The 16,512-nt window shown below is 36.4% G+C and overlaps 1 protein-coding gene across 2 annotated transcripts in view; it reads right to left on the reverse strand.

The window, feature by feature from the left end:
* Positions 1 to 16,512, reverse strand: part of WNK3 (WNK lysine deficient protein kinase 3) — a 221,358-nt gene that overhangs the window by 60,276 nt on the left and 144,570 nt on the right. The window contains exons 11-19 of one of the 2 annotated variants that reach the window (XM_036930857.2): positions 11,708 to 11,858; positions 10,223 to 10,339; positions 9,040 to 9,195; positions 8,907 to 8,958; positions 7,500 to 7,637; positions 6,197 to 7,137; positions 1,910 to 2,000; positions 1,235 to 1,365; positions 75 to 697 (exon numbers count right to left, since the gene is read on the reverse strand). In XM_036930857.2, coding sequence (XP_036786752.2) covers positions 75 to 697; positions 1,235 to 1,365; positions 1,910 to 2,000; positions 6,197 to 7,137; positions 7,500 to 7,637; positions 8,907 to 8,958; positions 9,040 to 9,195; positions 10,223 to 10,339; positions 11,708 to 11,858 — 2,400 coding nt within the window. Of the gene's footprint in view, positions 1 to 74; positions 698 to 1,234; positions 1,366 to 1,768; positions 2,001 to 6,196; positions 7,138 to 7,499; positions 7,638 to 8,906; positions 8,959 to 9,039; positions 9,196 to 10,222; positions 10,340 to 11,707; positions 11,859 to 16,512 lie in introns of both variants that reach the window. The other variant, XM_036930856.2, reaches the window with a different exon arrangement.

Raw genomic sequence — 16,512 nt, forward strand, 5'->3', positions numbered from 1 at the left:
AGCTGCCAATCAAATAATTAGCTCTCTAAAACCCAGGGCAACCAGATTTGTGACAAAAGAAAAATAGTCCTTACTTTTCTCGTAATCTTTGAAGCTCCACCTTCAAGTCCTCATCCTCTATTTCTGACTCATCATCACTACTCATTGGGGAAGATGGTGAATAGAAGAGTGAGCTCGGTGTTTGAGCATAGGCTTTTTCTTCATGGAGTGGTAGACACTGATCACTCTCTAGACCAGTCTTTGCCACTGACTTCCCTCTGCCAGCAGGAGTGGCTAAAAATTCATTATCAGAGCTAGCCTGTTTCCCAGCAGGAAGTATCTCTCTCTCTTTAAGCAACAGTTCATATCCAGACTGCATGCTACTTTCTGTGGCTGAAATTTCTTCCAATTTCTTCTCTGGGGTCATGAAAGATAGATCAGTCTCACAAGCTATGCTGAAAGACGAGAAGTTGTCTATTTGTTGGGGAATCCTTTTATCTTCTTTAAAGGTTTTGCGAAGAGCTTGAAACTTCTGAGAAGAAAATGAAGTTTGTGGATGGTGTGTGGCAGGTTCCATTTCTACCAACTGAGACTTTGCTACTTCAGTAATGGCTAGAGCTTCTTCACTAGAATGGCTTGTCACTTTATTGAATGCTCGTATGTATTCTATTCCAAATGATGTCACTTTCACTGACTGCTGCTGAGGAACTGTAATCACCTGAGATACAAAAAGGCAAAAATGGCTGGCTCTGCTTAACCAAAGAGTAAACCCACAAAGATACTCATTACCAGTATATGGCACAGGCAAGTGGATGGTCTGCTGTGATGTACAGGTATCAATATCGAAACTTCAGAAGTCCCATCTATGCTCCCCATGTATAAAGCTTTCAATTGGGCCCCTTGGTAAAGAGAGTTGGCTTCATACTGCTCAAAAAAAATTCTCCAATTAAAAAAATTCATAATTAAAGTTAATGAGATTCTTAAGGACATGAAACTAGAATTATGAAAAGAAGATCCAACCACCCACCAAAAAACGAAGACCAATCTGTGCTCTCTTCCAGCTACTAAAATCCCCATTTCTTTAGATTCACATTTACTAGATGGCCACAAAAGGTGAGGATATGCATGTATGGGGAACCAATTAAATATGACAGTGATGTTTATTTAAAATAAGTGTCATCTACAGACCAAGATCTTCAATGGTGTTACCTTTTATAATGCCCTTTTAGATAAGAATTCAACCAAAGACACAAACCTGGAACCGCCCCCGCTGAAACGATCCACTCATTGCTTTACATCTACTCAAAGCCCTAGTATCAGCTGTGGACTCTCCTGTCAGAGGAATGGGATCAGGAGCAACTGCTGATCTTAAATCTTCTGTTTCCACTGCAAGTTTTGCCAAATTGTAAGCAGAAAAGAGAAAAGTTGTTTAAGACTAAATTTGTTTATATTACCAAAAATGAAGAAAAGTAGAAAAAGCTTAACTCCTGCTAGATAATTTAAAAGTGTTAATGCAATAAGCAACATTGTAATAGTCCTTAACTCTAAATCAGACATTTTAAGATTTATCCCAAGACTTAGTATCTAGATGAAATGAATAACTAGAAAACCAAATTAGTTACAAAAGGAAAAATAAAACGGCAATGACATTAATGGGATGCGTTACATACATGGGCTACACAGAAATAGTGGTAAGATTTGTATATGAACAACAACAACAAAAAAAAAAACCAGAAGTAAATGAAAAGTGATGTTACCTAGTCTATGTCCCTGACTGTAAGCACACTACCTTGATGGACTTTTGATCTCTTGAAAAAGCTGGTTGACTGCCGTAGCCTGTATGCCCAGCTTTTTAATTTGCGAGTCCAGGATTTCTTGCTAATAGGATTTCTGAGACTAGGACAAGTAAAGCTTAGGCCAAAATATCCACCTCCTGTCTGCAGATGAATGGCTCCACCGCTTGACACAGCAGCAGGATAGGCCTCTGGATCCCCTGGAAGTGAAGCATCTGGGGACATCTCCTAATGAAACAAAAAGAGAAAATACAAAATGGTAATAATTTAGGTAAGGTGGAGCAGTTTAATATCACTCACATTTCTTATATGGACTAATCAGTAATCAAAAATAGAATGCTATGTATAATTGTGTTAATAGTACCAATATAAGACTGAACCTGAAGATTTCAATATTTAGACTTCAGATAAATAAAAGAGCAGAATGTTAATCTTCCACCCTAGAATATTTTCATTATAAGAACTTTGAAAACTGAAAATTAAAACTGTTTCCTTCATATGCACCAGTTTACTAAAACACGTTACTGAAACCCTAATGCTCTAAAATGAAATTTGTATTTATGCTCATATTACTTAAGAGAGTTAAAATGCCTGACACACAGTAACAGAAAAACAAGATATCTATGCATTTAGATTTACAGAGAAATATTACCAAATCAAGTTTCTTACTTGATGTAAGTAAGCACACAGAAATTTACAACGGACCTCCAAATTATTTCAAATTCATGCTCTAAAAATTGTTAACATCACGTTATGGCTGGCTATAAAATCACTGTCCCCTCTTCTTGTCCTCCCCTCCCTCTCCCCAAAAAGCCAGGATTAACTGTTACATTCAAAATAAGTACTTTAAAAAATTCCCTATAAAAGTTAATGCAAAAAATTAATACATACAACCACAAATACTTTGGGAAACATGAGAATGGTCACTTCTAATCTAGAAAATGAAAAGAATATTTAAAAACTCAAAGAATGAGACTTAGCATTTGTCTGAAGGAAGACAGCCTAAGTGGCACTAAGGAAGATCGTAGTCTCAGGTAAGCATTATAAACACTTAGGGCAAGTCAGCAGTTATTGAATGCAAAATTCTGAACAACCAGTTTTAATTTTCTGAAGTCCCATTTTGGACTAGTAATAATACTCCTTTTATGAAGAGAAAAATACTGTGAATTATACATAATTTAGAACATGTTGCATTGGTTGCACTGAAATTACAGAAAAGATTTTTACTAAGTAATAACTGGATTAAATAAATACAAGTTCTAGCCTCCCTTACCAAATGAAATCCACAGACATGATAGGAAAAACAGATGCAAACACATGCATATATGATTAAATGGGGGAAATTCGACTCATGACATATGCAGGAACTGTTTCAAAATGCTGCAAACTTAGGTGGCAAATATGGGCAGCCGGGGAGAGCCCTGGCCAACCAAAATGATGAGTGGTTGGCTAGAATGCCTATAAAGCTATACATGAACTGTCTCCTATCTGTCTCTTCAATATAATCTCAGAATACTTCCCTTCTTTTGGTTCCCTGAACAGGTTTCCACCTGTGAATGTCACCACCACATACAAGTCTTTCCATGACCACCCCATATAAAGTTAAGTCCCTAGTCTTTCTATCACAGCCCTTTATTTTTTAGGGTCTACCTTCTGCCACTAGAAAGTGAGCTCCACAAAAACAGAGATATTGACTTATTCACTGCTCAGTAGATATTCACTGAATGAAAGAATGAACTGGTTGAGGTACAAAGAAGGAAGAGCCAGGCAGTTCTGCAGGGAGAGACCTCCCCAGATGTGGCTGCCCAGCAACAACAGGACCCAGGAGGAAGACTAGCTATTGGGCCATCCCCCAGGCAGCATTAGAGACAAGTTGCAATATCAGTGCCAGGAAGCCCATCCCATGCCTTTGCCACAACTACTGGAGGAAGGCTACAGTAATTAGCACTGCATTTAAAGACAAAGAAGGAGGAAAGGTGAGCACACAACTAAGAATCTCCAAACACAGGAAATCAACACTGTAAGAAAACACTAAACTCAACAAACAGAAAAATAGCCAAGGAAATAGCATTAACAGCACAGAATAAAACTTTAATATCTCCAGGAGTTGTGTGAATATGCTACATCTATATCATAAAGAATGAACAACAGTCAAGAGAAATTAGAAATACAATACTTGACATAAAAAAACACCTGAATAGAAGATAGGAAACAGCTTAAAACTGAGAAATTCTCCCAGTACTAAAAGCAAAAGGACAAAGAGATGGAAAGCAAACAATGAGAAGTTAATAGATAAGAAAAACAGGAAATGGAGAAATAAAATTATCTATATTCACAGACAATATGATCTTACATATTACATAGAAAATCCTAAATAATACACCAAAACCTATTAGAGCTAATAAACTCAGCAAAGTTGAAGAATACAACATCAATAGTCAAAAAGCAGTTTATTCCTATATGCTAGCAATGAAAGATCTGAAAAGGAAATTAAGACAATTCCATTTATAATAACAACAAAGAGAATAACAAATGGTGCTGGAACAACTGCAGAGCCACACACAAAAGTAGGAAGCTGGAGCCTAATATCACACCATACACAAAAATTAACTCAAACTGATCCTACCATCTGTACTGTCAATCAAGTGTGAAGCAAAATAAATACATTTTGGACATTAAAAAAAAGCACCCATGCAATGTACTTAAAAATATTACTCATAGAAGCATTTCAGCAGGGATGAAAAGGAATTCTAGGACACCAAAAACATTGGCAGGTTAAGTTTGATCCAGATGTATCAATGGACACTTGAAACAAACAAAAGAATCCATTTGAATGTGACAACTGCAAGAGTCTCCTTTGAGCAACAAAGTTTAAATGACAAAGAATCAAATTTCATTTTTTAATGATTCTAATCACAGTACATAACCATCAGATAACACATATAATAATATAAATGCTGCTTATTGATTTTCAATTGTTTCTATCAACCTACAAAGCACAACCAATTGTTATGGAAAAAAATATAGATGTTACAACCTTTGCCAATGTTAAAAAGTAATATAAGTAATAAAGACTGGGAAGTATACAGGGAAGAAAAGTGGACAAGAGGGAAAACATAATGATTTCCCCACCCTTCATAGCAGTGAGTCAATAGGTATTGTACAAAATTAGTAAATAAAAAAAAGTATATTATTTACAAGTTGTTATCAACATGACCACAAGAATTAAAACCAGGAGCTTAATATTGTTTAGGGAGAGGGATGGGGTGTGAGAGGGTGTTAACAAAACAATTACTTTTAATTTTCTATCCTTCTGAATTGCTTTCATGTGTATATATTAATTGAATGATTTAAAATTATTAGTTTAGCAAATAAATATTTAAATTATATCGATCCAATGGGCTATTATGCCATTGTTTAAAAAGTTAGGTGAGGTGGAACTATGTGTACTGACATGGAAAAAATGCAGAGTAGCCCATGTATAAAGAAGCATATATATATATATATATATATATATATATATATATATATATATAAATAAATATGTAATAAGCACCAGTGTCTTTGTAAATATATAATACATATTCATAAGTATGTCTATTATAAATATTTGTATGCTAATTAAAACTATGTCTGGGAAGACTGATTAACAACTATATACAGTTAGAAGTATAGTGGATTTTATTTTATGTACACACATATAGTACATATAACAGGAATAAAGAGATACAGTGGTAAAGATTAAGACATATGTCTATGACATACTACTATAAAATGAAAACAGTCAAATTGCACTCCAATATGTATATAGCACAATACTATTTTTGTGAATAAAGGGTTATAGATAAATAAATAGATCTGTGTAAGCTTAAGTAAAGAAGGATAAATACCAAATAGCAGATAGACACCAGACAGTGGTTACCTCTGTGATTTGAAGGGATAGAAAAGGGAAATTAAGTTCCCATACTACATAACTTTAAAAAAGCAAGTCATATGATTATGGATGATTCTTATCTTAAAATTTTTTTTCAAATAAATTAAAACCCACAAAACAAGATTAAATTAAAACCATGGAATTTTTTAAAAGGAAATTGGGAACAGGCCCTTTTAAGTGGAAATCAATAAGTAAAATCTCCCTACCCATTGAATCAATGTATCAATCAGTTCTGTTCTCTCATTAATACAAAAGTAAACATTGCTCACAAGTTCTGTGCTAATTCACCAGTCGGCTCTCTCACCAAAGTCTACAAACTTTCTGAGTTCTGGGCACCTGCAGCCCAAGAGATGTATGCCCTTCTAAAATACCTGTGATCTCAGAATCTTGTGACATAGACAATTTCATTTCAAAGGGCAGATCTTTAAAAAAGAAGGTATTTCTTTAAAAGCATAAGGATAAGGAATTGGTTAGAAAGAGTGATACTTACATGTAAACATAATTCGCTGGGCACAGAAGTTATCACATTCAGGTCCCTTTTGAACACTGATATGTTAGCAGGCTGACTCACAGCCACATTGGACAGAATCTTAGAGCCTATCTGCTGAAAATTAGGTGACTGTGTAGAACTATCTTGAATTCCACTGTGACTGATGGCTATGACTTCTGGCACTGGACACGAAAGTGTATCTTCAACAGAGGAAGAAAATGGAGAGTCTATGCTTTGGGTATCCTTCTGACTCTCAGGATACAGGCTAGATATGCTATGCTCTTGATAGAGCAAGTTTCTTAATTTTTCATCCAGAGTTTTAATTCGGTTGTCTGTAAACTCCATTTTTGGAGGTCTTTCCCCATCTGATTCCAGGATAGTAGTGGATAGAAGGGTAGTTGGTTCAAGGCTGTGGGTCTGAGTGGAAATGACCATCTTAGGAGAACTTGCTTCAGTGTTCACTGTGGTTTCTCCTTGGGTAATAAACTCTGCATCCACAGTTGGCTGCTGCACTGATAAGGATTGAGGCTTTTGATCAGACACAAATGCCAGAGTTGTAAGAGAGCTACCAGCAATCTGAGTTGACTCGCCAGGAGGAACCAGAAGTACATCAGCCAGACTGGCAGTTTGATGACATGGATACACTGGCAGAAATATGCCTGCTTGATTGGCGAGTCCCTCACATTCAACTGAAACTGCACGAACTGAAGTAGCAGTGTAACTGGAACTACTAGCAAGTGGTGCCATTAGCTGTCTGTCACCTTCCAGTTGATAAAGTATACCTGGCTGCTTAGTTTCTACACTGGCATATTCAGAAATCTTACCATCAACTACATCCTTGCGTTCTGATTTGGAGGTGAAAAGTGCACGGTGGCATGGATTATTTTCTAGAGTGGGCAGTGTGTCCTGTGATTTTTCCTTATAACTTGTGTTTCTTGGACCTGGAACAGTAACAAAGAATGGCTAAGCATACATAGAAAAGTACAAAGCATGGACTAGTACCCAAACTCAAAAGGGATAAGAGGAGCAAGGGGCAAACGAGAACCTGTATGAAAGCACTCTAATAAATAAGACTCAAAATACACAGAACTCAACCTGTCAAGGAAACAAAAACCATTTTTTTTCATAAATACTAAATAAAAAATGGCTTAAGTTATACCCTAATATTAGCATCTTCAAAAATGCTTATGAAAATTCTCAAAAGCAAAAAACACCCATGAAAAAAGGTTAAAGATATGGTGGTATATATTTTGCATCCCCATTCTCCAAGTCTGGATATAGTTGGCAAAGAATGAACACTTACCAGAAAGCAGATGTGGCCCAGGAACTGTAGACATAGACTGTCGAAGAGAAGGGGGAGACTGAGCCTCACGATTTCTTATTGTTTGATTGATACAGAATCGCCACCGACCAACTGGGGATGACTGAGGAGCAGATTCATCTGTAGGAAGAATTAGTAAAAATTAGTATGTTAAGCGATTGTCAATATGTTTACCTTAATGACCAAAGAAACCAGGTTAAAACATCAACTTGTCTTGTATTTCCATTTCCAGCAGCACTAAGATATGTATAATTTATAACACCAGACCTCCCAACCCTGACAAATACCCTAAAGAACTAAGCACAAGATATCTTAGAGAAGGCTTTTAGCTTCTGCTGAAACAAACATTGTATCAATGGCAATTAGAAGCAAGGCAATTTTTTGGGAACAAATGGAAAGCACTTTTTCCATTAAAACTTACATCTCCTCTTCTGTATCCTGATTATGGTGATGCTTAGACAAATATATATGAGTATTGAAATTTATAGAACTGTACACCAAAAGAAAAAAAAGTCAATTTTACTATATGACAAAAAATAAAATAAAATAAGCCCTTACATCTTTACTCCTACTTTTTAAATTCACTCAAATAAATAATTCTCTTGTAAATTTTACCCTACTTTGTCAGTCAGAAATCTGTTCAGACTCACATTAATGAGAAAAAGAAGACAAAGAAGGATCCGGGCATCCTAACACAAACTAAATTTCAGGGTAATGGTATCTGGTTCCATGACTCCAACACCATCTGTTGCTTCTTCATATTGTTCTAATTCCTTCAGAGTGCCTCATCTGTCTAAAGCTCTTCTCCCCGTCCCAGATACTCTAAATATACCCATTGCCAGAGCTGAGAAGAATGGAGATACAAAGTCAGAAAAGCAAACAGAAGGCTCCATTTTTAGTCCCTGGAAGTTTATCTGGTGTCTGATTTACAAAACATAGCATGATCATAGCCAACAGAAACATATTACTGGTGGAATGAAATCAAGATATTAATGACTATTAAAAACATGAAGCAAACTTAGAACATAATGATTTCACTTAAGAAAGTTCCTGTCCATCTCATATCAGGAGGAAAAATACTTACCAGTTAAGTTCAAACAGTCAAACTGTTAAAGGTCATCAGTATTGTGACTGCTTTTCTGTTAACATACCATGCAACAAGTCAGAAATAAATTAATCAGATTAAATAACCCAACACATGGAGGAAATTTGAAGAATGGTTTTACTTTCTTATTCTGGGCTATAATGTGCTTTCAAAGTGTGGGAAAACCTACATCAACAATTTCCTGAATTCCTTAGTTGTCTTACATGTTCCCCAATGAAGATGTGTAAAGTCTCCAAATATCTTGCTTCAAAAGCCAAATGGTAAATTTTACTAAGTATACTTACTGCTGGTTTGAGTGGATGCAGAATTTATCTGTACTTGTTCAGATGATCCTGTCTGGATTAAAAATGAACAGATAAATTAAAAAGTTCCTGGTACATATCTGAGAAGACTGATTTGCTAAACAACTGCTCTTACTTGGCTACTGTTGGATTCCATGGTAACAGAGTCAACTGCAGTGGTTCTTTCTGCAGTAGAGTGGACATGAAGGATCTCTTGGGCTTGACCTACGATAGCCCTCAACTCTTCTACAAATTTTTCTTTCTCACATTCCAGCACAAAGTTATCTTCAACCTGTCCAAATGTAAAAGTAAGTCTATTCACAAGAACAAATTTAGTTTCTTCAAAATTACAATATTTTATCAATGGTGACTACACTAAAGAAAGATAAAGTATACAGATCCAAGTGCCACAAAAGAATTAACAATAACAAGCAATAAAACATTGCATAATACATTAAATTATTCTATTTTTGAGACCACTGACATTTGTCAGATTGGCACTATCTACTAGAGAAGAAGCCAGTATTTTTAAAAAATCTGGCATTCTATAAATTGTTATTTGAAGAACTGAGGCAATGTTTATGTTTAAAACTAGGATGTCCAAACCCAATAGCCTTTAATCACAAACCACAAAATGAAATACCTCTAAAGGTAATGAAGAATGGCCCAGAGACAGTTCAGAAAATACTGTTAAGTAAGCAGAAGAACTGACAAAATTATTAACTTTTAAATGTTTAATTCTGCTTGTCCAGGAATGCATATCCAAAGAGAACTGGCAGAAACAAAAGCATTATGTATTCTTTCTGCCACCTTACCTCATCCCTGTTCAAAAAGGGAAAAATGCTAACTTAAGCCTAAGAATTCAAAGAAAATATGAAATTAAATGAAATGACAAACATTACTTGAACACCTATATTTAAGATGTTATGAGTAGCCAACATATTAGAATTACCTGGAGAACTTTACAAACTATCGAAGTTTGGGCCTCACCTCCAAATATTCTGATTTAATTCGGGACCCAGACAACAGAATTGCTTTTTAAAAAGTTCTTTTAGTGATTTTACCATGTGGCCAGGGATAAGAACCACTAACCTAGATCATCTCTTAATGAAACCCACTCATATTTTTCAGATAAATATACTGAAACCAGGTAAGATCCAGTAACTTACTCTTGATCATAGTCAGTTTAGTTATGTACAAATTTTTTAAACTCATAGTACCCTAAAAAAAGATGGCTCTGAATAAATGGAGAAAGAGTTAGAGGAAAAGAAGAAACAGAAAATGCTGAAGAGCACATAATTTAGTTTTACTATACTTACCATATAGTCTGCAATATCTTCTGGTGCATCACCATCAACATCAAACTTGAAGGTGACCATCTTGTTATTGTGTGTCTCTAGTTGACACTCCACCATGTTGTCTCCAGAGGTTGACACCTGGGCACAAATATATCACCCAGTTTAAGAGTCAGTCATTGTCTTCTCTTTGCAAATGGTGCAGGTATATCTAGATGAGCTCACATACACTATGTGGAAAAAAATGGTTTCAATTGTTCAGAATCTAAAAAGATTCTGTTTTTCCGTTGGTGAAATACTGCCTAAACAGCTGTTCTATGACAAATGTAAGGGTCAAATTACTCAGCAAAAAATAAGTTAGAATCACGATCCTGTGGGGAAGAAAAGGGAACATAAGGCAGAAAAGTTACAATAGTCACTGTAGCTATCTGCAGAGATCTAAATTCAGTCATTCATTTCCAAACTTCTTTTAATTCCACAAATTGACTTGTTAATAAGCAAAAGAAAATGTGCTGCTAATGTAAATATGAACTGATCCAACCTTTCTGGATAGCAATCTAGCAACATGTATTTAGAAACTTTAAAAATCTTCATATTCTTTGACCCACTAATTCTACTTCTGGGAATCTAGTATAAGGCAATAGGGATATATACAAAAATTTGTGTTCAAGGGTATTTGCTGCAGAGAGAGAGAGAGATGAACAGACAGACACAAAGAGAGAAAAACAGAAAGTTAGAAAAAAAGACTGGCAGAAAGACAAACAGAAAGGAACAACCTAAATGTAGAACAACAAAGGAATGATTAAATTATTATATCTCCATATAAAGCACTGCCTAAGGAAGCCATTAAAATAATACATTATTGAAAAATTAATGATACAGGAAAATGTACATGACATATTAAGTTTTTTAAAAGGCAGAATATAAAATATACAGATTTAAGAATCCATTCAAAATGTACACCATATTGGTCAGAGATATGGCCTTTGAAGTCTTATCTGGGCTCACATTTGACTATCACTCACAATTTTTTGACCTGAGGCAAATTACTTTATCTCTCTAATCTTCAGTACCCTCATTTGTAAAGACAAGGACACTACCACCTATCATCCAGGGTTACAGAAGGATTAAATGTAAAACAAATGCATAACATCTGTGTTATTTACTGTAAGAGTTCAATAAATGTTTGCTTACTGTTACTAGTACTATTACAATTTTAATTATGTGAAATACCACACATACATACAGGAAAAAAAGATGAAAACAAACTAAAACATTAACAGGAGCTATCTCTGAGAGGTTGTTACAAGTGATTTTTAATTTCTTTATAATATTCCCACTAAATTTCCTAATACATAATATTATTATTGGAAAACATTTTTAATGGGAGAAGAATTAATTTAGAGGGAGTTTCACCATACTCTATACTCACCTCTGCAGCAACATTGCCCCTGCCTGACACCCAGACCTCTACACATACTCTTAACCAAACCATATTTATACACTGACCTGAAGGACAGTAAGTTGGAATTTAGTCCCCTTCTCAGGTCGAAGACAGGAAGCTCTTCTCTGTTTGATCCGATCTTGTTTGCCATTTCCACTTGGATTATCAGGGGTATTGGTGTTTTCCTTCACAGCTGTTACATCATGATTCAAACTACTAGTTAAAAAAAAAGTAATTCCTATTCAATTTCTCAGAGCAGACATTATTCTGCGACTCTCAAAGCCCAATATTTAACCCAAATCAAGAGTTAACATTCAAAATTCCTTCCTGGCTGGAATCCTTCCATCTTGATGGTAAAATTCTAAAACTCCCAATTATAATGTCATAAATAATGAGTTTAAGGGAAAAAAGCAGTACAATATATTTCTAAAAGTTATGATTGCACAACTCTATTAATATACTAAAAGTCATTAAATTTGTACACTTTAAATGGGTAAATGTAAAGGTATGTGAATTATATCTCAAGGCTGTTTTTAGAAGTTATGAAAAACTGAGATCATATTGTATTTATTTGGCAAACATCTCATAATAGCAGGAGTATAAGTAGAACACTGCTAGTGATGGACCTCTGTGGAATCTTTTATCCACAGGGGATGCTCTTGATCAATTTTATCTTGTTTGTATTGGGGTTTCCTATTATTATGTTCATATAAAACTTCTAAAACCAATTCTCACTCAAAATATGCCTGTGTATGTAAGGAATTCAATAGGGGACAGACAGACCAAGTATGAGAAACAAGAATAGTGTAGGAGGTAGAACAAGAAATGAAAATGAGATAAAGAAAATGTGGTGTGTATACACACACACACACACACACACACACACACACACACACACACTGCAATGTGATTCAACTATAAAAAAGAATGAATCTTACTATATGTTGACCACATGGATGGAATTTAAGAGCATTATGCTAAGTGAAATATGTCAGAAAGATAAAGATAAATACTATACAATCTCACTTATATGTGGAATAAAAAAAAATTAAAACCCCAAGCTCATAGATACAGAAAACAGATTGGGGGGATGGGTGAAATGGGTGAAGTGGGTCAGAAGGTACAAAATTCCAACTGTAAAATAAATAAATCATCAGGATGTAATGTACAGCATGGTGACTATAGTTAATAATACTGTATTGCAAATTTCAAAGTTGCTTAGACAGCTCTCCAAAGTTCTCATCACCACAAAAAAAAATTACGTAACTATTTATATTAACTAAACTTATTGTAATGATAATTTTGCAATATATAAAATATCAAATTATTATGTTGCACACCTGAAACTAATACAAGGTTCTATGTCAGATATACCTCAATAAAATAAATAAATTAAATTAAATATACTACAATTCTGGTAAGCAAAAAATGAAAATGAATGACATGAAAATGGTTCAACATGATTAATTCTAACTAGTTACATTTTGCAGGTTCAAATAAATATAATTATGAAAGGGCAGACTAAGTTTCTGTTTATCTATGGCAAAGGCATTTTTCAGCTTTTTCTTTAATAAGTTTGAAGATATGTAAATAAATACCAAAATTCTAATGAACACATTTGAAACTTTAAATGAGAAGATCTATAAACACCAAACAGATATCTTTTAAATTAGTTCACAGGTAAAGTGCTTTCTTCTAAAAGCTACTCATGAGGTATCTGTATAAACATATAGAAGAAGAGATAAGAATAACACCTGAAATTTTTCCTATGTGCATGTGAAGAAGAATTTGCATAAATAAAAGTGGTAGAAGAAGACACATTAATATTGGCTCCTAGTTTTTAATATGCATAGAAACAGCAGTAAGAAATAACATCTTCAGAAGATAAAAGGTTACATAATCCTGGTCAATGGGGCTATACCATTCACATTGCAAAGTTACATTAAAATACTAATTTAGGGTTTGGGGCAAGATGGCAGAAACTCAACTCTCCCTGTTTCTCCCTGCTAAGTACACGTAAATAACCTATAAACAATATAGTATACATAGTAGGGTAATGGAGGGTGAAAAGATAAAGGTAGACTGGCTAGGGACTCCCAGGACTTGAAAAATATTAGCAGGTTGGCATTTCCCAATTACCCACCCACTGACAGAAGGCATACCTGACTCGCAGCCCAAAGGCAAAGGCAGCCCCCTGGGTTTCCCGACCCAGCAGCAAAAGGTGGTTCAGATAGGCCCTTTCCTCCCCTAGTGATGCTGGTGGGAATTCCACCAATAGCATGTGGCCTGGAGAACTGGTCTGAGAAGCAGACGTATGGACGTGCTTTCTAAAACCCCTCAGTCCAGTGGTGGGGCCCAGTGGTATTAGGTGAACCAAGCGGACCAAAAGGACTCTGAAAACTAAATCTTCATTAGAACCACAGCCTACAAAAGTAGAACAGGACCTACACACCAAAACAGGGTGACAGCCTGCTAAAATAGAGTATTTAAATAGGATCCAGAGTCTCCTAACATAATATCCAAAATATCCAAGAGACAAATGAGAATTCCTTGCAATATCAAAAATCAGGAAAATCACAACATGAATTTGAAACAACAATCAACAGATGCCAACACTAAGATGGATTCAAATATTGGAATTATCTGACAAGGATTTTAAAGCAGCTATCATCAAAATGCTTCAATAAGCAATTACAAATACTCTTAAAACAAATGAAAGAACAGAGAAGTTCATAGAAAATAGTAGATATTAAATAAGAAACAAATGGAAATTATAAAATGAAAGTATAATCAAAAGGAGTGACATCACCAAGATGGCAACATAGGTCATTCTTAACTTCACTCACTCACACAAGAACACCACCCATTCAAGAACAATACACTACTGAGAGAATCCTAGAACACAAAGGTGAGGCTGAAGTACCTCTTTCACCACAGAGACCAAGAAAGATATCATCAGAAGGGTAAGAGAAACAGCTACATGCTGACTGCATTGCCCCACCCCAGGCCAGTGCAGTACCACTTAGAAAGGTCTCCAATTCCTATGGTGGGAAAAGAGAACCCAGGGGACAACCAGTGATCCCCAGCCAGTATGTGGGTCATTTTGCAGGAGCCCCTAATCTGATCTCATACCACAAGGACTGCAGGGGAATCTATAGGGCTCAACCACTATGAATCTGACTGTGATGGAGAAAGTGGGGGGGACTTGGAACAACCAGCACAGGGTCTTGGCAGATCAACTTCATACCTGAAGTGCCCAAATAGTAATCCCAACCAGTGGATCTGCTCACCTACAGAACCCAGAACCAAGCTGGGGGCTCAGTCTAACCAGGGAACTTGGCAGGGTATAATATCTGCCTGATTTGGATCATCACATGAGGAGTTTTGTCAGCTCTAGAGCCCAATTTGCCCACACCAAGGCAGGGAGATGAATCACAGCCCCACTTGCTGTGGAGAGTGTCTTTTGGCCCCATCTCACCAGAAGGGTGACAACTCCTTGAAGCAGTGTGGCCCAGAAGTGCTCAAGCCAAGAGGCAGGGGGGCAAAGCTGACTGACCCTAAAGCAAAGCCAGTACCAGGCATGAAGTGTTCCTGTGCTACCCACAGGAAGCGGGGTTAATTCACAGCCAAGGTTGAGGGTAGCCTTGGGCCTCTCCCAAAGAGAGAAGCTGTTTGAGAAATTGAAAGTAACTTGGAATGGTCATTCACACTCTCACCCAGGTAAGGAACCTGAGACATTGCACAACCCACTGTGTAGTGTGTCTTTAGGACCTATCTGAACAGAAGGGTTGGCAACAACTTGTGGAAGCTGTGTGGCACTCAAGCCAAGAGGTAGGCAGGCAGAACCAAGACTTTTCAGGATGAAGGCGGTGGGTCTGTTTGGCCAGGGAACATGGGGTGTAGGCCATCTTGAGTTAAGGCTGTTTCTCCTGTTGCACCCAGGCAGGGAATCTAATTCACATATCACTACTCATCATTGAATACAGCCTTCAGCCTATTCAACCAGGGAACCTAACCAGAGCACACAGGAAGCTACATAGCTCACTCAAAAGCCCTACATACAGTGGCACTTCAAAAGAGAGCACAGCCCATGGCTTCCCCAATCTGCAGAGCAAAACTGATGGCCTAATTTGACCCAGGGAATTCAGTGCAAACTCTGGCCTGATTTAGGTCTCTAAACTATGAGCTGTATATGTCCTGGGTCCCATCCTGCTGCCCTACCAGGCAATGGACATTAATTCATTACTATTACTGAATATATTACCCTATTACTGAACATATTACCCAGTCTCAACCATTTAGGAAGCATCAACAGAGAATCCAGGCAAGCGTGAAGCCCATCCTATAGCCTCATTTGGGTAGGGAACCAACCCAGCAGTCCTATCCAACTATTCTCAGCCACTGACAAAGGCCCGCATCCCCATCCTCAGAACTGAAACAGGTGACTCACCCAAAAATAGACCATAATAGCAGGCCCTACCTGCCCAAGGACATTACTAGCAGATATACCCAGAAACCCAAACTGAACACACTGATGAAAAACTGACTCTGTCAAAGTTCACTTGTAAAGTCTGGAAGGAGCTTGATTACTCAGATATGTGGATACCAACATAGGGAATCAAGGATTACAAAATATCACGTAAATATGACACCACCAAATGAAATTAATAAAGCTCCTATAACTGACACACCAAAAATGGAGATCTATGTACTGTCAGACAAAGAATACAGAATAACCCTCTTAAGGAAGTTTAGTGAACTATAAGAAAACACAGACAACTAAATGAAACTAGGAAAATAATCCATGAACAAATTGAAAACTTTGACAAGAAAACAGCAACTATTAAAAAAAAAGACAACAAACAGAAAT

Source organism: Manis pentadactyla, chromosome X (assembly GCF_030020395.1).
Source record: "Manis pentadactyla isolate mManPen7 chromosome X, mManPen7.hap1, whole genome shotgun sequence".
NCBI lineage: Eukaryota > Metazoa > Chordata > Mammalia > Pholidota > Manidae > Manis > Manis pentadactyla.